At 47.9% G+C, this 21,216-nt stretch overlaps 1 protein-coding gene across 1 annotated transcript in view; it reads left to right on the top strand.

Annotated features, from left to right (window-relative positions):
- SLIT1 (slit guidance ligand 1) overlaps positions 1–21,216 on the top strand; it is a 172,940-nt gene that overhangs the window by 27,407 nt on the left and 124,317 nt on the right. Inside the window, exon 4 of the mRNA XM_027062741.2 lies at positions 567–638. Coding sequence (XP_026918542.1) covers positions 567–638 — 72 coding nt within the window. The remainder of the gene's footprint in view (positions 1–566; positions 639–21,216) is intronic.

Here is a 21,216-nt window from a genome sequence, read left to right as displayed (position 1 = left end):
CATGCGTTTTCATACATAATTTAGAAAATCGAGAAAGCTGTTTTCATTTTGAAAAAAGACCTAAAGCAAACACTAAAAAAAAAGTTAAGTTGCCACGGAGTCAAATGTGGATGAAACAACAAAAAATCAGGACCTTGTGGCTAGTCCTACCCCATAAGGGTATATCTCACATTTCAAGTGTAGTCAGGTATTCAGCTTGAAAACCTAGATGATATTTGAATCAGTGCCTTCTAAATTACAAAGGGTCATGCAAATGTAACGATGATGATGATGAGCAAGGGAGGAAGTCATGGAAGGTGTCGACGCCCACTGTACTTCGGGTCCTTGGTGGGGAGCTTTCACAGGCGCTCTGTGCTTCTCCTCCCCAAGTGTTGGATGGTGAATTCCCACTTTATAGATGAAGAAACTGAGGCCCGGAGGAGGTAATTTCCCTGGGGTTACACAGTGACTTTGTTAAAATTTGAACCCTGTGCCCTCTCACTCTGAGTCCAGTGCTTTCTGAAAAGTCTTTGGATTTCCTGGAACACTTAGGCAACTTCCAACTCTCCCTTTCTTCTTTTTTTCAGACGACTGAACCGGAACCAGCTGCACAGTTTGCCAGAACTGCTGTTCCAGAATAACCAGGCTCTGTCGAGGCTGTGAGTGATACTGTGGCCAAAACTCTGTGGTCTAGTCCCTCACCCTGTGGGAGGGGCAGTGTCTGGTCAGGGGGACCCAGAATTTCCCATGACGGTGACCTCCTGCTCCTCACCTGTCAGGAGTTGCACGGGGCATCAAAAGCCAGGCCCTTTCTGTAGGAAGGTGCTGTGTGGGGGCATTTCTGTCTGGTGAGCACTTGCAGAATCCACGACTCATTCAGTTCTGTGTGCTGCCTCTGACAGTGTGGATGTGAGAATGTTCTGGGAGTGGACATTCTCGTCAGCCGTGACGCCAGGCTTTATAGGGAGCACTGTCTTTGCGCATCTGTCTCAGCCCTTGGTAACCTGCCTTGGGCCGAATATTTATTCATTCAACTAAGCCCTTCTTGGACCTATTTATATTTTCAGATCGGGGTAATAAAGTCTGGAAACTTAGTAACCATGGCTTCTATCTGCTGTAAATGTACTTCTTCCAAGTTTAAAGGGTAGTGGCTAATTCTGCTACTCTGTGATGTGCTAAATGTGTCTGTAATTGTTCTAGCATTTGCTTCTTTTTTGGGATCTTGGGTTGGAGAGGACCTTAGAGATCATCTAAGGAATCTCTTCTGCAGATCCTTAGCCTGTGGTCCTTCAGTCTTTGCTTGGCTACCTCTAATGATGGAGAGTTCACCACCTCCACAGTCAGTTGCATTATTGCACAGATCTGCGTATTAGAAATATTTTGTTAACTTTGAGCCCCAAATCTGTGTTCCAACAATTTATGTTTTCCTTCACTTTGCTTTCCGTAAGTATCTACAACAACTGTGTCCTCTTGTTAGATTTTTAAAAATGTTTACTTATTAATTTTTTGAGGGAGAGAGAGCGAGAGAGAGCGTGTGTGAACAAGGGAGGGGCAGAGAGAGAGAATCCCAAGCAGGCTCCGCGCTGTCAGCATAGAGCCCGACTGGGGAATCGAACTCATGAACCTGTGGGATCGTTACTTGAGCCGAAACCAAGAGCCGAACATTCAACCGCCTGAGCCACCCAGGTGCCCCTCTTGTTAGATTTTGGAAGGGCTGTAGGGATTTTGAATTTTAGGTTGGGAGGTTTTTGAGTTCTTTCAGTTGTCATTAACAACCTGGTTGGGACCTGCATGGCCAGCAGAGCACCATGTGAGGAAGTGGGGCTGCTGGTCTCCCCTGAAGAAGTTTATAGGCAGCACCGAGGTGGAGGAAGAGGCAGCAAGTGACTTAGACAAGACTGAGGGGCAGGGGCTGGGTGGGAGACGGCACCCTAGGGCTGCCTGAGTGCTGATGGGTGTGACTGGGAGTTTGGATTAAGCACAGCCGGTTCTTTCCACGTCTGTCACGATTTCCAGAGCTCTTGATTAGCCTGTGTCATTGAACCTGCCTTCAAGTTTTTGTCTTTGAGCTGTCCAAATGATCTCTATGGTCATTTCCCGTTTCTTCCTCCTTCTGGCCTAGAGGATCTCCATAGTGACCCTCAGTGATGACCCCTTCTGCTGGTCTTCACCACCCCTGGGCTTGAGCCGGGCCTTCTTCAGTCCCCCATCACTTGGTGGGTTGGTGCTTTCATTCCAGGCTGGGCATACACGGTGGGCACTTTACTTAGCTGCTGAAGGTGCATGGTCCTTCCCAGCAGATGCGTCCGCCCTAACATCTCCCTAACCTGTGCTTTAACCTGAGTTCTGTGCTGTTACTGGTCACGGGCAGGTGCTGGCCTTGCCCTGCCCTGGCTCCAGCAGCTCCTGTTTTCTCTGTGCTGTCCTTTCTAGAAGCTGGCTCTCGCAGGTCTTATCACAGCTCCGCCTCTGCAAAAATTCATCCCGAACATCTTTTCCCTTGGTGTCCTCCTGTACTTTTCTTTTCGCTTTCCCCAAGCCCTCTTCACCTTGCAAAAGTCTGCCCTCATGCTCCCAGCATTATCTGTCTGCTCGGCTTCCCTTCCCCTCGGCCATCCCGACCCACTGTCTTCCACTGACCAGCGTTCAGAGTATGTGTGTAGTGCGTGCTTGCCGTTGAGCTCTGGGCACCTGCTTTGACCCTCTCTCATTTATGTTATGAAACATTTTATTTATTTATTTAGAGAGCAAGTCGGGGAGGGGCAGAGAGAGAGAGAAGGAGAGAGAGAATCCCAAGCAGGCTCCTCACTGCCAGTGCAGAGCCTGACGTGGGGCTTGAACCCACGAACCGTGAGATCATGAACTGAGCTGAAATCAAGAGTTGGACGCTTAACCCACTGAGCCACCCAGTCACCCCAGACCTTATTCATCTTATAGCTGAAAGTTTGTGTCCTGTGATCTACCTCTTCCTATTTTCCCCCACCCCCAGCAACCACTTTGCCATTTGCCATTTTCTGTTTCTATGAATTTGACTTTTTTTTTTTTTTTTTTTTAGATTCAACATATGAGTGATACCATGGAGTACTTGTCTTTCTCTCTCTGGTTTATCTCACTTAGCAAAATCCCTCAAGGTCCATCCATATTGTTACAAATGGCAGGATTTTATTCTTTTTCATGGTTGAATAGTATTCCATTACATATATATCACATCTTTATCCATTCATCTGTTGATGGACACTTAGGTTGTTTCCATCTCTCATTTATTTTAAAATACCCAAGATCCCCTCATATGAATCTAAATTCACAAACTTCCCGCCTTTTGCTTGAGATTACTTCTAACCCTATTCATATTTTGACATCTTTGGCTATAGCCTTCCACCAGCTCTTGGGGCTGAAGGGGATAGGATGGCTCCACAGGGGTCTTTCTCCAACTCTTGGGTCTACCTTTTACCAGGTGCCCTGGTGCCTTTTATTGGCGTCCTGCCTGTCCGTGGGCTCCCCTCCTGACAGTGGTGACACAGTGTGGTCCATGTGGCTGCCTTCTTGGCCTGTGTCTAGAGAGCTTGGATCCCTGGTGGAATGGGAAGGTAGCCTGGAGGAGAAAATCAAGGGTCAGGGCGTCCTGGATTTTTCAAGGTATAACGCCAGATGGTTTAACTTCCTGGGGCCTTTTCTTACTGGTACGCTGTTGGGCTATCAGGAGGCTGAGCTGAGATCGTGCACGTTAAGCATCCAGGCCTGCAGCCGATGTCCGTTGTGCTCTGGACAATGTTGGTGAGTGAATGGCCCTGCAGTGAAGCTGGCGGTCCCGTGTCTCGTCTGACACCTGTGACCCTGCGAGGTGAACAGAGCGTCATGGTTTTATTGCTGTTGAAAGTCAGGAAAAAGTCAAAGTTGGAGGGGTCAAGCGACCTCCTCAGGGTCAGTACTGAAGCCCCTTTGGACTCCCCACCCAGTGCTCTTCATGTTTTACTGGAGAAAAGCACTTCTATGCCTTAACAAATATTAAATAGCTGAGTTTTATATCCAAAGGCTGGCACAAGGAGCGCCATTCAAGGAGTGGAAAAGCCATTGAAGGGGACAGGAGTCTGCCTGACTCATGCTCTTGGCACCCTATAGGGCTGGGAGCTGGAGGCAGTGGCCTCCAGAAACATTGGATGTTCTTACCCCAGTGGCCTAGGGCTGGCTGCCTTGGGGAGGGGGCCAGTCAGCAGTGGACAGAAGGACTTCCAGGAGATGGGCCCTCCCGATCGAAGGCTTGGTGGCTCTTTGGGGAATATTTCCAGGCTCTAGAGCCAGAACCTTTCCCAGTGCCTGCTGCTTTTTCCTTTTAGGCAATGGGTCCCTAACTCTTGGGAGGAGATGTTTCTTATCCAGGAGCATAGCCAGACCCGGGTGGAGGGGGACTGCTTTCTCTAGCTCTCCTCTAGAATATTTCTTAAGCTCATCTGTAAGCACAGGTGTGCCAGCCATCAGGACTTTGAGTGAGGAGAGCTCCTGTGCATTTTCCCCCTTAGGTCAGCCCAGGACTTGAGTTCATGACTGGGCCCAACTTGGTTTAGTGCAGCATGGTGCCCCTCCAATTCAGGCCATCTCAAAAGTACACATTCTGAGGGAAATGGTTAAACAAACCCTTTGGTTGATCTGGTTGTTTGTGGCGTGTGGCCTCACTGAGCTTTTTACCTTTGTTGCTGTTCTAGGGAACAGTGAGGAGCAAGTGCTTAGAGATTTATTTGCTAACAGTCTTTGTCCCACCTCCACCCTGTCTATTGACTTGAACATCTGGCATTGCAAAACACCTCTGTTAACTCTCCCAGTCCACTTGGTCTGTCCAAGCAGCACTTGGGCACTCTTGGCTCCAGAAACAGGAACTCCTGCACGCTGGTGACAGTAAGGGTGTGGTGGGGTACTTGAAGGGGACAACCAGCAGACTCAGTTTCCCCAGGACAGGAAGTGAAGTAGAGCTGGGACCAGGACTGAGATGTGAAGGGTGTTTCTAGTTCTTTCTGAATATCTACTTATTATGGGCTTATGGACAACATCTCAGTTCCACCATGACTTTGGTTAGCCACAGTGCTGACTCCCCTCCTGCTTCTTCTGACTTTGGAGTTAATGCCCAGGCCTCAGGTCCTAACTCCAGATTTCTGGGGAAAGAATCTGATTGGCTCACCTCATGACCTCATGATTGGTCATGAGATCATCCCTAGGCCAAGGAGCTGTGTTGGGGGTTTGTGGGGTCACCCGGTGTAGTCTCACCATGGAGCCCGCCCCTCCTCCAGGACCTGGAGGGGGACCACATTCCCTTAAGAGCCAGGGAGAGAGGGGAGGCAGGGCCTGGCGTTTCTGGTCTCTCACCTGTTGACCTCCCCTCTGCTTTAAGGGATCCATTGCTAATCCTTTTCACCGGGAGCAAATCATGGACTTTCAGCAGAGGCCATTATGCTAACTAGGCATGAAAACAGGTTTGAGAGAGACCAAATACGTAGGGTAAGGTGTGATCACAAAGTGACTGGCGCACTTTGATGCTGCAGCCCACATTTATGTTGATGTTGTCGACGTGGCTGCAGGGTTCCTGTTCCTGGCTATTCTTCAGTAATATCTCCCCCTGAGTTGGGTTGATCTGTCCATCTCGTTCCTTACGCGGGACCTGAGGCCCAGGCAGTGACTTGGCTTGGACCACAGGGCAGTGAGGTGATCGGGTTGGAATTAGACACCGGGCCTTTGAAGGTCCTGAAGCTCACATTTGGGGACCGAGCCCAAGGAAGTAATAATACATGGGTGCAAACATGTTCACTGCAGCGTTAATTAGAATTTGAAATACAGAATATTCCTCTATTGAAATATAGAATATTGAATATAGAAATAAACAAAGTGTCCAGTGTTGAGGGAGCTGTTAAACAAATTCTGGTGTATCTATTTGATGAGATATTTATATCACCAAAAGTGGTCTTTATGTAAAGCAGTGCAGATAAATGTTTGTGTTATCAAAAGTCAGGATGCAAAATTGTACTGACAATATAACCACTAAAGAAATCACTAAAGAAAGCACAGAAACAGACTGCAAACTGCCGACAGGAGTGGTCTCTGGGCGACTTTTTTCCTTTTCTCTATTTCCCAGATATTCTGAAAAGAAGCATGTGTAATTTCTATGGTAGGAGACCTCCCAGCTTTTATAAACGATGGCAAGCTTCTGTGGTCTGAGTTACAGTGAGTGCTAGGTATGTGATGTTGGAGGACTTCCTGTAACCCCATCGAGCACCGTTTTGCTCTTTTATCAGATAAAGATAATACCGTCTACCTCACAGGCTGTTGTGGGGATTGGAGAAAGGTGTAACCCACTCTCGTGTCAGCTGTAAACTTTGTGGCCTGTAGTAGATGCTCCGGAAATGTTAGGTGATTCTACGTAGGGATTGCTTTGGAGGTGGCACTACAGCCTCTAAGTTGACCCTACACTTGAGCCTTTGTCCTCTGCTGGTGATTTATCCTCATCTGTCTTAACGCAGAGCCATCCTCTTGCTTTGCAGGGACCTCCCCCAACAGGTTTAACATTTTTTTTCACGAGAGGCTGTTTTTCACGAGGTGCACCTATGGAGGCACCCCTAGGGGCCACGGAGGGAGCCACGGAGGTGTGCTCGCCAGCAGAAGGGCTCTGTAGGCAGAGGCTGGGGTGTGACCTGGGTCAGTCACTGTGCAGGCTCAGGAATTGACAAGGGAATCTGGCTTTTGTGCTCTTGGGTACTGTCCTGAACAAGCATGGGGCAAGTAGGTGATGTTGCTCCAGAAATGTTTGTTAGTACCCTGGAGTCACCTGTGCACTCTCTGCTTCCTTGGGGATGCCCCCACTGAGAGTGGGCTCCGAGTTCCTGCTCAGCACCCCCACCCCACCACATCTTTAGAAGAGGGCGCCCACCCACACTCCTTGTCCACATTAGAGGGAGTCAGCGGCTCTGCAGAAGAGTGCCCATCCTGTGACGTCCTCTCACTGCCTGGGGCTCCCAGGACGGTCACAGAAGGCCTCAGGGACCGCAGTTGTTACAGCAATGGTTAGAACAAATGGAAGGTTATTCTGGGCCAGGATCAGGGGGGCAACCCACAAACATTATCTGATTTCATCATCAGAACATCTCTGATGTCAGCATTTCCCCCATTTTACAGATGAAGGAATGCAAGCTCAGAGGGTTTGTGACCTGCCCAAGGGGCTGAGCCAAATTGGAACCCTGGTCTCTCTGATGCTACAGCTCATCCTTGCATATCATCCTTCCACCGCCCCTTACCCATCCACCTCCTACTTACCACCCATTCACCTCCTGCACCTATCTACCTACCCATCTTCCCACCACCTACCTATCCCCTCAGCCCCATCAACCTGTCATATACCTGCCCCCTATCCACCTCTGACTTGATGCATTCCTGCTTACCTATCTACCGACTCACCAGTCAACTTACCCATTTGTCTCTGTACCCTGTACCATAGCTCCCATCCTCCCATCTCCACCCACCGAACACACTTCCACCCACCTAATCCATCTGCCTGCCCATCCGCTCTTCCATTCATTTACCCATCAATCCTCCCCATCCAGCCCCCCACTCATTCTCCTTCTACTTCCCTGTCTACCAATCCACCCATAAACCTACCCATCCACCCGCCCACCCATTCATCCAACAGTTACCCAGGGCCTCCTGTAGGCCAAGTGCTGTCCTCAGCGCTGAGGACACTTGCAGTGGGCTGTGTAGACAGACGGGTAGGCACTGTCTCTCCAGGAGGGGAGGGTCTGTCATCACTGCTTTTTGAGAGCAATCTGCCAGCCTCTGACCAACAGCAGGATGGAGTGGGTAGAGGCAGATGCTTCACTAGCTGGAGCCCTGTCTCTTGCCAAGGTGGTTATACCCTGGTAGCAGGCTACCTGGATTTGGGGTTAGCTTCCTCACCTGACAGTCAATCACTAGAGAATGTGGAGATGTTTCATGGATGCACACAGGGGTCAGACCTGTTTGAACCAGACGGCTCCTCTTACATCAGCAAAACTCACTCTCCATTCATGTTTGGGTGTGGAGCACAGTGGGTGTCAGTCTCTGTGCCTCTGTCCTCCCAGATTCAGGGAGGGGTCTGCTGTGCTGCCTTACAACACCCCCTCTCGCTGCTTGCTTTTTCTTGTTCATCCAGAAGCCACTTCTGGAAACCCAGTTACTCTGGGCTTCTTTTTAGCCTTGCAACTAATATGTCTCCGGACAAGATCAACCTTTTGTGTCTCTGCTGGACCTGGAAGGGGTGGGGATGGGTGATTAAGGGCAGCCCAGGGCATTTATTTCCCCTTATTTATATCCCTGCTGTAAGGACCAGGATAGCTCATTAACAGAGCCCTGGTGGCTGGAGAGGCGTGGATGTGATATTCTGCAGGAGCCCTGTTGAAGAATGCCTGACCCTGCCGACCCCGTCTGGAGCTGGGTTTAATTAAACTGTCAGCACTGGTCAGAAGAACAAAGCCTCCCTTCCAGTCCTGGTCCCCAGCCCCCATCAGAGGCGGGAGGGCATTCTCTGCTGAAATGAAGAGCTGTTAAAAATGGATCTGTCTTGCCTCCAAGGGAAATTACCCGAAACAGGAAAGTGACCTCGCCGTTGTGACACGTCCACTCCGGGCAGCAGATCTGCGGGACTGAACCAGCCTTGCCGCCAAGGACCCTGGTGCATGAGGGATGGGGCTGCTGTGGCTGCCCCACACTGGCTAGGGCCTCCTTCTTGCCAGAACCGCTGCCTTAAGATTCTATTCCTTACTCCCTAGACTTCACTTTTCCCAGGAAGGACCTTCATGAGCTTTGTCTCATGAGATATTAAGTCTGTGAGATGTTTCTGGCAGTAATGATGGAAAGAAACTTCCTTGGTTAGACAGTTTGGGAAGTACTGGGTCAGCCCCTTTAATCTGCTTATGTGCATTATAAAGCCCCTGGGGGACGTGTGGGGTGTTTGTTGCATTGGCCAAACTGATTTGACCTTGAAACTCTTAAAAAAAAATTGTTTTTTTTTCTTTGTCTTTTCCAGAATACCTAGATCTTGTGGGTCTAGTGTCAGGTCACTTGCTGAGCTCTGGCAATAGGGATCATAGCTGACTCAAATCCAGGTCCTTCTGACCCAAACCATTAGTACTCTACCTCTAAACCATTAGTACTCTAATTAGCGTGAATGAGAGTTGTCTAGGGGAGTTTATTAAAATGCAGATTATCATCAGAGCATTATCATCAGAGATCCCGAGTCTGTAGATGTGGGAGGGCCCAAGAATCTGAATTATTATCATCCCCTCCTTATCTGGTTCACACTTTGAGAAGCCTTCCTCTCAGCACACTTTGATGAGTCTTAGATAGGTACCCCTCTACGATCAGAACCCCCCTTTGCCTCCACCCAGCCTGGTTCTGGTGTGGGAGCCACGCTAACAAAGACCCTCCCAAGGGCAGACGCTTTACCTCCTGCGGCCACACAGAGAACAATTTGGGGATTATGAGTTAGCAATTACAGAGCACTCTGAATTCTCAAAGTGCTTTCCAATCATTACATCTGTGCCTGCTGTCAAGGCTCAAGTGAAAAAGGCAAGCGTCCCACTGGGCTGGCCGGGAGCCTCTGCAGCAGAGGGCAGCCAGCCCGAGATTGACATCCAGAGTGCCAGAGAGGGCTGATGCGCCCAGCATGGTTGAATGTCCTAAACACAGCACTGGCCCCTGGCTCTGACCCTGCTGCCTCAGAACCACATGGGCCTTCACAAATGCAGCTGGCCAGTGCCTGGGGGAGGGCTGGAGGGAAGAGCAGTGGACAGGTCGCCCCCCAGGAGAAAGCCCAGCAAAGGCAGAGCGCTCTGCTGGGGACGTTTTGTGGCTCAAAGGAATGAAAAGTCCTCTCCTACAGCATTACAAAAATCAGTATGGGACAAACTGAATTCATAAGCATCAAGAGGATTCTGAACAGAGAGGAGTACACACAGGAGGGGAGCGATTATGAATAACTTTTAGGGGAGGAAGGATTTTTTTTAAAGCCATTTCAGAAATTATATAAATAATTTTGTGCTGCCGTTAAAGAAAAGTAAGAGATAGGGATTTTTTTTTTTAATTAAGACATTTAAAAATGCTTGAGCTGTCATTCAAATATTTTCAAAAAATGCAGTTTAATACCAAAGCTATATATAATTGTAATTACCATTTGTTAAGCACCTATGCACCAAACACTTTATGTGGATTTTCTCATTTTAATTGTTAACAGTCCTTTGCAATTATTATCCTGTTTTACAGTGGGGAGAATTGAGGCATGGAGGGGTGAAGTCTTTGGTCACACGGGTATTTGTTGGCAAATCCAGGCTTTGAACGCAGGTCAGGCTCTAACCCTCTCTGCTATACTGCCTTTCATGATAAAAAATAGAGAAACAGGAAGAGGAAAGAGATTGCTCAGGAGTCTTCTGGGAAGGTGAGAAGTTTCGAGTCAGGTGTTGAAGGATGTGGGAGACACGGGTGGATGGAGAGGGTGCAGTTGTCCTATGAGCAGGGGCCCCATAATTCTAGAGTGTTGTGTGGATCTTGGCCCAGAAGGTATAGACGGTCTCTGTTTCCTAGAACGAGGAGTCTGGAATGGATGATGGGCAGAGGGGGCCACAGAGGGTACTTATGAGCAGAGTGACTGAGCAGAGGGTAAAAGTCATCTTTCCTGAATACCCCACTCCCTCAACCAGAGCCCCCTCCCCTCCTGTGGGTCTCCATCCCATGACACGAGGGTAGATGAGTGTATGTCTATCCTTGGCTGGCCTGAAGTGTGTGTGTGTGTGTGTGTGTTAAAATAAACATACTTATCACTTTAACCACTTGTAAGTGTGCAGTTCAGTGGCATTAACTGCACACACATGTTAGGCAGCCATCGCTATTGTCAATGCTCCAAACTTCGTCATTGTGCCCAGCAGAAGCTCAGCACCCATTAAACAATAACTCCCCATTCCTGCCTCTCTCCCAGCTCTGGTGGCCTCTCTTTTACTTTCCATCCCTATGAATTCGCCGATCCTAAGTGTGTCATACATGTGGAGTCATACAATATTTGGCTTCTGGGACTGTCTTACTTCACTTAGCGTGGTGTTTTTAAGGTCCATCCAAGTCTCATTCTTTCTTAAGACTGAGTCGTATCCCCATGTGTGGCTAGACCGCATTTTGTTCCCATCAGGTACAGTTGCTTGTATCTCTGTCCAAGCCCCCGACGTTCTTCATGACTCCTTTTCCTGCTTCTCCTACCAGATAAGGCAGTGATCAGGCTACCCATCCTCATTTCCCCAGCACGAGTGGGCTTAGCAGGGCCGGTAAGTCATGTCTTTCAGGTGGCGGGCATTGTCCCAAAGCCTGTGGGAGGAGAGTGAACAGCTTCTGCTCTTCGTGAGGAGCCCAGGACTTCCTCCCTCCCTTCTGTAATTTCTGGGCTTGGGGCTTTGAGCTTGTGTGTTGGGCCCCAGCTTCATGGATTTGATGGACTCAGCACTTGCCCACTGACCCCTGTTCTACTTGACCTGTGGTTGACTTTGACCTGTGGCCCAGAAATATGAAGCTAGTTGTTCAAGGACTGATGGTTTGTAGAAGTAAAATCTATTGAGGGTGGGCTAGATGGAGTCTCTGTAGAAGCAGGCATGCATACCCCTCTGCTTGAAATGGGGTGTGGAAGGTAGTTCTAGGGAGCCCCTGCTGCCTCTCATGCCTGGGAGGCCATGAAAACTTGAGACAGGAGGTAATCAAGATCAAGAAGGAAACATGGACCTTTTAGCTGGTGGAGACAGACATGAATCGGAAAGAGGCTGAACCCAGGGGATGTATGGCAGGGTTTGACTGACTTCATTTTTTATTAGGATGGGCCAGGACCCTGCATCTCCTGATGAGACCCTCCCCTATACTTAATTCTGTGGCTTAAGTGGTTCTGTTTCTTACTTGGGATTCCGGCCAGGTGTCCACAGGGCTTGAGAAGCTCAAAGAAGAAACCAGGGGTTCCTTTAAGCTCTTTGCAGTGTGGGCAGCATTTGGTGTAGCACTGGCCATCTTCTGCTAAAGAGAAGCCCTGACTGGCAGTTGATTAATTGGCTCTTGATTAATAATAAAAATTTGGAAAGATAGGTGCTCCTGGGTGGCTCATTCGGTTGAGTGTCCGACTCTTGATTTCAGCTCAGGTCATGATCTCGGGGTCATGGGATTGAGCCCTGGGTCTGGCTCACATTGAGCGTGGAGCCCGTTTGGGATTCTCCTTTCTCTTTCCCTCTGTCTGTCTCCCTCACTTGTGCTCTCTCTCTCTCAAAATTTTTAAAAAATATGGGAAGATATATTATTAATAGAGATATTTTAATGGCCCATACTTTTCAAATGTTTGGGGAGTGTGATCAAAGGGCACTCTTTTGGTGAAGTGGCTGGGAACCATTGCCTTACACATTTGGACCCGTTCCTGCACCCGACCTCCCATCCCCATGCTGTAGGGCAAGGAACTTCTGGCTGTTCTCCATGATCGTTCTAGCTTTGGCCCCAGTGTTAATATGGATGGAGCTTCTTGGCAGAAACTCAGTCTTTGTCACAGGACAGCTCTGGTCTCCTGCTCTTTTCGGGAGCCTTGGAGTGGGGTGGGTAAAGAAGAGGTAGGGAGCTGATAAACCCATCCCAAGTCTCTCCCAAATCTGGCTGTTTTCCCTCATAATTCTGTGGGCTCCAGACCTTTGCTAAAGAGATGCAAGTCTCTACCTGACAGGTGACCTGGCATGAGCCAACCCTCAGGTGGACTCTGGGTAAGAGACTGGACTCTGGCTAGGGAGGGAGGGGTTGGATTTCTCGGAGCAGAACTGTTCCTGACCAGCCCTTGTAAAAAGATGGGCACTAACCTGAAAGGAAATGCTTGTCTTTTATGAAAAATAGGCACCACAAAATTAACACCGTATATTCTTAGACCACTTAACACTTTGCAAAAAACTTCTTAGAAAAACTCTTGGAGTTGGTATATGGTATATTTTTTCACATCTTAAAGAGGCAACTTGAGATTGGCTAAAGTTTGCTGACTCCCCTGAGCTGGTAAAGAGCATGTACTCCATTTCCCCATACTGCTTGGTCAGTTTTTTAAAGTCTTTTTAAAAACTGTTTGTTTATTTTGAGAGAGACAGAGAGAGAGCGAGCAAGTGAGAGAAGGGGCAGAGAGAGAGAGGGAGACACAGCATCCCAAGCAGGCTCTGCACTGTCAGCGCTGAGCCTGACGTGGGGCTCGATCCCACAAACCATGAAATCGTGACCGGAGCCAAAATCAAGAACCAGATGCTTAACTGACTGAGCCACCCATGCACCCTGCCTGTCAGTTTAATGGACCTGGACATTTTTGCCTTTAAGGACATTGACTGGCTGGATTTTCCTCACCTGGCTGGGACTCCGTGTGGGGATGTGGGCGCAGCTGCTGGCAGCTGTAGCCTTATGGTCTGTATTTGTTTCCTCCTGCTGCTGGGACAAATGATCACAAACTCAGTGGCTTAAAACAACACAGATGTGTTATCCTACAGCTCTGGAGGTCAGAAGTCTGAAATGGGTCTCATGAGGCTAAAATCCAGGTGTCGGCAGACTTGTGTTTCTTCTGGAGGCTCAGGGGAGAATCTATTACTTTTCTTCTCCAGCTTTTAGAGGTCGATCACATTTCTTGGCCTGTGGCTACATCATTCTCTCCAACTTCTTCTTTTTTTAAAGTTTATTTATTTATTTTGAGAGAGAGAGTGCATAAGCAGGGGAAGGGCAAAGAGAGAGAGAGTCCCAAGCAGGCTCTACGCTGTCAGTGTGGAGCCCAATAGGGGCTCAGACTCATGAATCATGAGGTCATGACATGAGCCAACACCGAGAGTCAGATGCCTAACCGACTGAGCCATCCAGCTGCCCCTCTCCGACTTCTGTGTCAGCTGTCACATCTCCTGTCTCTCCTGCTTCCTCCTTTCCCTCATAAGGTCCCTTGTGATTATACTGGTTCCACCTGGATAATCCAGGATAGCCTCCCCGTGTCAAGATTTGTAACATAACCACGTCTGTCAAACCCCTTTTTCCACGTAAGGTAACATTCACAGGTCCCAGGGGATTAGGACAAGGGCATCTCTGGGGGGCATTATTCTGTATACTGCATCTTGTCTTCCCTTTAGAGGACAGTAAACCTTAGTGACCAGAAGCATGGCCTAGGTCCTCCCTGCCCGGGGTTTTGGAGTTACGGGCACACGCCATCGGAGCTCCAGAAGCCCTCCAAAGAAGTGCACCTCTGGAAAGCATGACCAGCTCTTCCAGGTTATAGTTAGCCTCGTGGGCCTTGAGTCTTCGCTTTTCCTCCCATGATCATTGGTAGTGATTAGCCGTCGGACTCTGGGCCAGTTACTCAAACTCTCTGAGTCTATCTCATCATCTGTAAAATGTGGTGGGGGATGTTGTGAGAGTCAGGGGTGATTTCTACAGACCACCCAGTTCAACTGCTGTGAATACCATTGTCACCCAAACCATCATCCTGAAAGCAATGAAGAGGGTGGGCAGGCATGCTCCATCTAGCCGTATTACTTGGACGTAGAGGACAAGCTGCCATTCTAGAAGTCTTTGTGGGTTGCCCCAGGCTTGTGGGCTTCTCTGGCTCCCCTTTCCTCACGGCCCCGGCGGGAGGTTGCAGGAGAGGCCTGGTGTGAGGGTCCCGATTGCCTTTTTGCCTGTCTCCTTGACTCAGTGCGGGGCCTGCTCGAAGAGACACTGTCTTCTTTGTGTGGCCAGAGTTCCTTACCTCCTGCCGCCTCTTGCCGCAGCTCACTCTGCATTTGGCAGGCAGCTTGTCACCTGAGAGTTTTACCCATGCAGCCTCTTTTCTTGGTTTTATAGACTGGAAATGAGATAGTGACTTCATACAAATGGAAGAAGGATTTCTGCAGCCGCTTTCTCTGAATGCATTCCCCGGGAGTTGACTATAATGTAGGGCTCTTTAGTAGATTAACTTGGTGTGACTATTAACATGAATTATAACTCATTATATTTAAATTTGTGATCTATAATAGCGTAGGATTTAAGCAAATAAACAGCTGGACTCTGCGTTACCTTTGTCGTTAATTCTTGACCGGTATCGATCTCTGCTTAATCTGATCTTAACTTTAATAATGCTGAGCCTCTTAGCATCAGAAGGTTTCCTAGAACACACGCATGGTTTTATTACTTTGGGACTTGAGGTCAACTTGGTATCAGAAGTCCACAGGGGTGGTAGAGGTTGTCACATGTGAGTAGAGGATTGGTATCAGTATTCCAAAAGACTCCTCAGCTTTCACTGATGTATCTGTAGCTCGGTTCTGCTTCATCGAAATCCAGGCTCCATTGGCCCTTCCCAGTTCCACACTGTCCTGCCTCTTGTCAGGCACAGCTTTTCAAAAAAGATTGTGACTGAAAACACATAACATAAAGGTTACCATCTTTTTTACGTGTACCTTTCAGCGGTGTTAAGTATGTTTATGTCATTATGAAACAGAGCTCCAGAACTTTTTCATCTTTCAAATCTGAAACTCTATACCCGTCAAACAACTCCTCATCGCTCCAAGGGTTATTTCACTTGGCATTACGTCCACATTGCAGCATGTGACATGATTTCCTAACTTGTTAAGGCTGAATAATATTCCATCACATGTATATATCACATCTTGTTTATCTACTCGTGTGCTCATGGACACTTGGATTGCTTCCACCCTCAGCTGTTGTTAATAGTGCAGCTATGAACATGGGTGCACAAATACCTCTTTGAGACCCTGCTTTCAATTCTTTTGAGTATATCCCAGAAGTGGGATTGTTGGATTATAGGAATGTAGTTCTATGTTCACTTAAAAAAATTATTTTATTTTTTAAAATTTACATCTAAATTAGTTAGCATATAGTGCAACGATGATTTCAGGAGTAGATTCCTTAGTGCCCCTTACCCATTTAGCCCATCCCCCCCCACGACCCCTCCAGTAACCCTCTGTTTGTTCTCCATATTTAAGAGTCTCTTCTGTTTTGTCCCCCTCCCTGTTTTTATATGATTTTTGTTTCCCTTCCCTTATGTTCACCTGTTTTGTCTCTTGAAGTCCTCATATGAGTGAAGTCATATGCTTTTTGTCTTTTTCTGACTAACTTCACTTAGCATAATACCCTCCAGTTGCATCCATGTAGTTGCAAATGGCAAGATTGCATTCTTTTTGATTGCCGAGTAATACTCCATTGCATATATATACCACATTTTCTTTCCATTCATCCATCGATGGACATTTGGGCTCTTTCCATACTTTGGCTATTGTTGATAGCGCTGCTATAAACATGGGGGTTCATGTGTCCCTTCGAAACAGCACGCTTGTATCCCTTAGATAAATGCCTAGTAGTGCAATTTCTGGGCCATAGGGTAGTTCTATTTTTAGTTTTTTGAGGAACCTCCATACTGTTTTCTATAGTGGCTGCACCAGTTTGCCAACACTTGTTATTTTCTGGGCTTTTTGTTTTTGTTTTTGTTTTTGAATAGTTGCCATTCTGATGGGTGTGAGAAGATATATCATTGTGGGTTTGATTTTCATTTTGCTGATGACTAACGATGTTGATTATCTTTCCATATGCTTGCTGGCCATTTGTATGTCATTGCTGGAGAAGCATCTTTCTGTAATCTGGGTATTTAACCCTTTATCAGATATATGATTTACAAATATTTTCTCCCATTCCATGTGTCTTTTCCCACAACCGATTGTGTCCTTACGTACACAGAAGTTTTTAAGTTTGATGTAGTCCTGTTTGTCTATTTTTGCTTTTGTTGCCTGTGCTTTTGGTGTCAAATTGAAGAAATCCTTTTCATGTCTAATCTCAGGAAACTTTTTCCCCGTTTCCCCCTACCCCCACCCCCAGGACTTTTATAGTTTTAGGTCTTACATTTAAGTCTTTGATCCATTTTGAGTTAATTTTTATATGTAGGAAAAGCTAAGTGTCTGACTTCACTCTTTTGCATGTGGCTGTCCAGTTTTCTAAATACCATTTGATGAAGGGACTGTCCTTTCCCCATTGAATGGTCTTGGCCCCCTTGTTGAAGATCATTTGACCGTACAGCTGAGGGTTTATTTCTGGACTCTCTATTCCTTTGGTCTGTGTACCTGTCTTAATGCTAATATCACACTGCTTTGATTACTGTGGCTTTGTGATATGTTTTGAAATCAAGAAGTATGAGTTCTTCAACTTTGTTCTTTTTCAAAATTATTTTGGCTATTTGGAGTCTGGTGATGGCTTTTTACTTTGTAGCACAAGGGATCTGTCACAGCAGGAAAGAGGCTACAGAAACTTAGATCTTTGGATTCAAATAGGACAAAAGTAATTTTCTCCAGCCTCTGCTTAAACACTTTGGTGATGGGGAATTCACAGGACAACTGGTCTTGTGGTGAGATCTGATCATTAGGAATTCTCATACTAAACTTGACCTGTTTTCCTGGCATGTTCACCCAGCGATCTTGGTGTTACTCTCTAGAATTATACTCAGAGAAAGAATGTATGTTTAGGTCAATCCTTTAACTCGTCATTATCTTCAAGAGACCATGCAAGACTGGTCTATAAGAGGCTATAGGGCTGAAGCTATCTTTAAGTGTCCATTGTATAGATTCTAAAGTTCAGGGTTATCCTCAGAATCTTTGTAGGCTTCCTCGTTCTAACCTCAGGCAGCTTTGATCCCAGGAACTCCTTATCTTCCCAGTCCCGTTTCTACTGCTCTGTTGGGTGGGTTTCTTAGAGGCCCCCTTGAAGCATAGAGCTGTAGCTTCAGGAAACATATAATTTAACAAATAAGAATCCTTTAGGTAGGGGGCAATTTCCCCATCTTCCTCCCACAAAGCCAGTCCTTACCAGACCTTCCTGTCTATAATCAAGGTCTCCTGGATAGACCAGTAAGGATATGGGGGTGGTGGAGGGCTGGAGAGAGCAGTCTGAGGGGGTTCTGGGGACTTTTTGGCAGAGGATCATAGACAGGAGCACTAGACTGAGAACCAGGACACTTGTGTTCTAGATCTGGCTCTGTCCCCATCTGGCTGTGACACCTTGGACAGACAAGTCATTAACATCTCTGGACCCTGCTGCGTTTATCATTTTTATTAATGAAATGGATGAGCATACAGAAGGGATGCTCAGCAGATTCACAGGTGGCACAAGACTGGAAAGGGATGGCCATTGTACCCAAGGTGACGGAAGATTGAAAAAGAATTCCATGAACTAGACTGGAATCAATGAGGTGAAATTAAATACTGATAAATATGAAGGTGACTTTGAAAGCTCTGATTGGAGGAGACCTGGTTTGGGGCACTTGTTAGGAAAAGGGCCTGTGATTTCAAGTTGAGAATGAATTGAGGGTGGTAAGGTGGCTGACAGAGCAATGCAGTCAGAGGCTGAATTAATGGAGGCAAGGTGTCCTCTCCAGGGGAGGGGATAGGCCTGTTTCTGTCTGTGCTGATTTGAGCACATAAAGAGAACAGTGTTCAGTACCCGACTCTGTACTTTGTTGTGGGCAGCTGTGGTGAGAACACTAAATGTACTCTGGAGGAGGGTGGCCAACATTGAGAGAATCTGGAAAACATTTCATGTGAGATATGGTCAAGGGGCCTGGGGCTATTTGGTGTGATGAGAACAAATGTAGAGGAACTCTGAGAGCAATTTGCAAATCTACGTGAAGGCTGTCATGAGAACAAGGGAGCTGATTTGTTCCAGAAGCAGAACTGGGTACAGTGGGTGGAAGGTGGGGAAGTGGATTTTGTTTTGTATGAGGCAGGCTTCCTGGAAAGCTGGCTGCAGAGGGGAGGGCTGCTCTGCTGTTTGGCTTATCCATGGAAGAGTTCAAGGGGGAGCGGATTCGTTATCTTCTGGGACTATGTGCCCGAGATGCTGGGGAGCCCTGGGTTTGGTGGCCTCGGATGCTTTTCCATAGAGAGCTGTCTGACCACAGTAAGCAGAGGAGAGGCCTGCTCTGAATGGTGTTTGGGTGGGTAATCAGCTTGCAGACACACGAAACTGGCAGATGGTGGGAACCTGGAAGGCCCCTAGCCCGAGCCTCCGTGCTGCAAGCCATCCTTTGCAGCAAAGTGCTTCCAGCGAATTGTGTAACAAAATATTTACCAGACCTCGGGTTCTGGCCCATGTTTTGTAGTCAGAGTTGGAACAATGGAAACCTACAAATAGCTCTGGAAATGGTGTTGGTCTGTGAGAAGACACGGAAGGTTTGTCCTCAGGAAGAGTCTGGTCCTGGAGGTGCTTCGGGGAGCCGGCCCCCCACCCAGTTTGATGAGCAGTGACTCATTTCCCCCTTTGAAGTCCATGTGTTGTCTTCAGAGCCCTGGTGTTTGCACCCTCTGCTCCTTCAACAAAGGCCCTTCTGTCAGCGGATCTCAGGGGCCAAGCAGGGAAGGGTCAGAAAAGGAAGGTATTGACTGAATACCAATAAGGAGGGGAAGTGTGTTCATGGAGGATGAGGGGCGCCAGGCAACTCGGGGGCCCACTCGTGCTGTGCAAACAGAGCAAGAATGCCCTTTGGTGGGTTTGTTTTACTAAAGGCTGTGGGGAGGAGGCAGGGGAGGGACCCGGGAGCAAGGGAGGAAATATTTCACAGTGCGAGTGCAAGCTAGGCCCCTGGCTGGGGAGGGGCCGGCCTGAGAGCCCCGGGCTAACAAAGAGGCAGTGTGGGCTGGTGACAGTGAGGGGAAAGCACATGGCAACTAATGGGGTAGTAATGGGTGGGGAGGTAACCTGGGAAAAGCTGGTACAAGGAAAGCTGGCACATAAATTCTGGTGGGGTGACATCCCTCTTGGCAGGGAGACAGGGGCCACTCTTTCACCCTCCCCGGTGCCAACGCCAGAGATATTCCCGCTCCCAGGGACGAGGCCAGGGTGAGGGATGGCTGCAAGGGGAAAAGGCGGCTGGGGTTTCATGGCCCGCAGGGCCTCGGGAAGGATGGTCACGGAAGGGGAGAGCGTTCTCTACAGAAACCAGAGCCCCAGGCTGCGTGCCAAGGAAGAGCAGCCTCTCCATGCGTGGTAGAGGGGTGGTGTGGCCCTGCAGAGACCCCGCTTGTGAGGCTTTGCACCCCAGGCTGGCCCTCAGGAATCACCAGCTGGCTAGGGGGGCCAAAGGCCCGTGTCCCAGGCCACTGCTGTAGAGGAGGCAGACATCAGGGCTCTCATTCACTGCCCCCATAACTCTGTCCATCATTTATAGGAGAATCATTTGGACATGTCAACTCTAAGGGGACGGTAGTTATTACCTGGGGGCTTTTGGAGGAAGCCATTTAACAGTTGGTATTTGAACTTTTATGGTGTTCCCCAAACAACCAGGGGCATCCCGGAGTCCAGAATCATGGCTCATCGATGGAGGTTTTAGTTCTGTGTCTGTCACAGAGCAACCATTTTTGGTCACGTTAGTATTCTTTTATTAGGAAACAAAACAGCAAATGAATTTTTTATCTATTTATTTATGCTCATGACCAGCTCTGCTCTTCATAATGTTTAGGAAAGAAGAGAAAGGCGGGGGGCATCTGCCCCAGGTGTGGGTCTAGAGCCTTATTAAAGGGACATCGCTTTGGGACCCCTCCTCAGTGCTCTGCTGTGGGTGCGAATCCTTACTGAGATTCCTGGTTGATGTTTACAAAGCAGCAACTGCTCTTAGGTTTCTGAGTACGTACAAGGTCCCATGGTGGGGGTCCTTCCTGGAGACGTGAGCTCTGGAGATGTCCCCTAGTCTTCCTGCCTGGCTGAGAGCCAGCCCTCCTTCTGAGTGTCACTTTCCCCAGTGTGGCAGTGGGGACTCTGGACCCAGCTTCTCTTGATGGATGGATGGATGGATTCATTCACCCAACAAACTTATTACAAGCCTGCTGTGCACAGTGACTTGTTGGGCTCGAGGAATATCAGGATGAATTAGACATGGTCTGGGGCTTGGCTGGAGCTTGACTGGTGGTTCTGTGATGACTGATTCCTCAAGAGGGTGGTGGGCTTAAGCTGTGAGAATTTGATGGTCAGTTCGTATTCTGGCTTCTCTCTCAGTGCCCATGAAATGAAAAAAAAAAAAAAAAAAAGGAAAGAAAAGAAAAGGAATGTGAAAGAAAACTAATAGAAGTGAAAAATCATATTTCATGGGAACGAATGCCCATATCAATTATACTGCTATTCAAACATAAACTTCCCTGCACTTCATCTTCTGTCTCAGGTATATTGAAATGTCACTACACCTGG

This window comes from Acinonyx jubatus, chromosome D2 (assembly GCF_027475565.1).
Source record: "Acinonyx jubatus isolate Ajub_Pintada_27869175 chromosome D2, VMU_Ajub_asm_v1.0, whole genome shotgun sequence".
NCBI lineage: Eukaryota > Metazoa > Chordata > Mammalia > Carnivora > Felidae > Acinonyx > Acinonyx jubatus.
The sequence above is the reverse complement of the archived record's forward strand: the minus strand, read 5'-3'. Positions and strand labels throughout refer to the sequence as shown.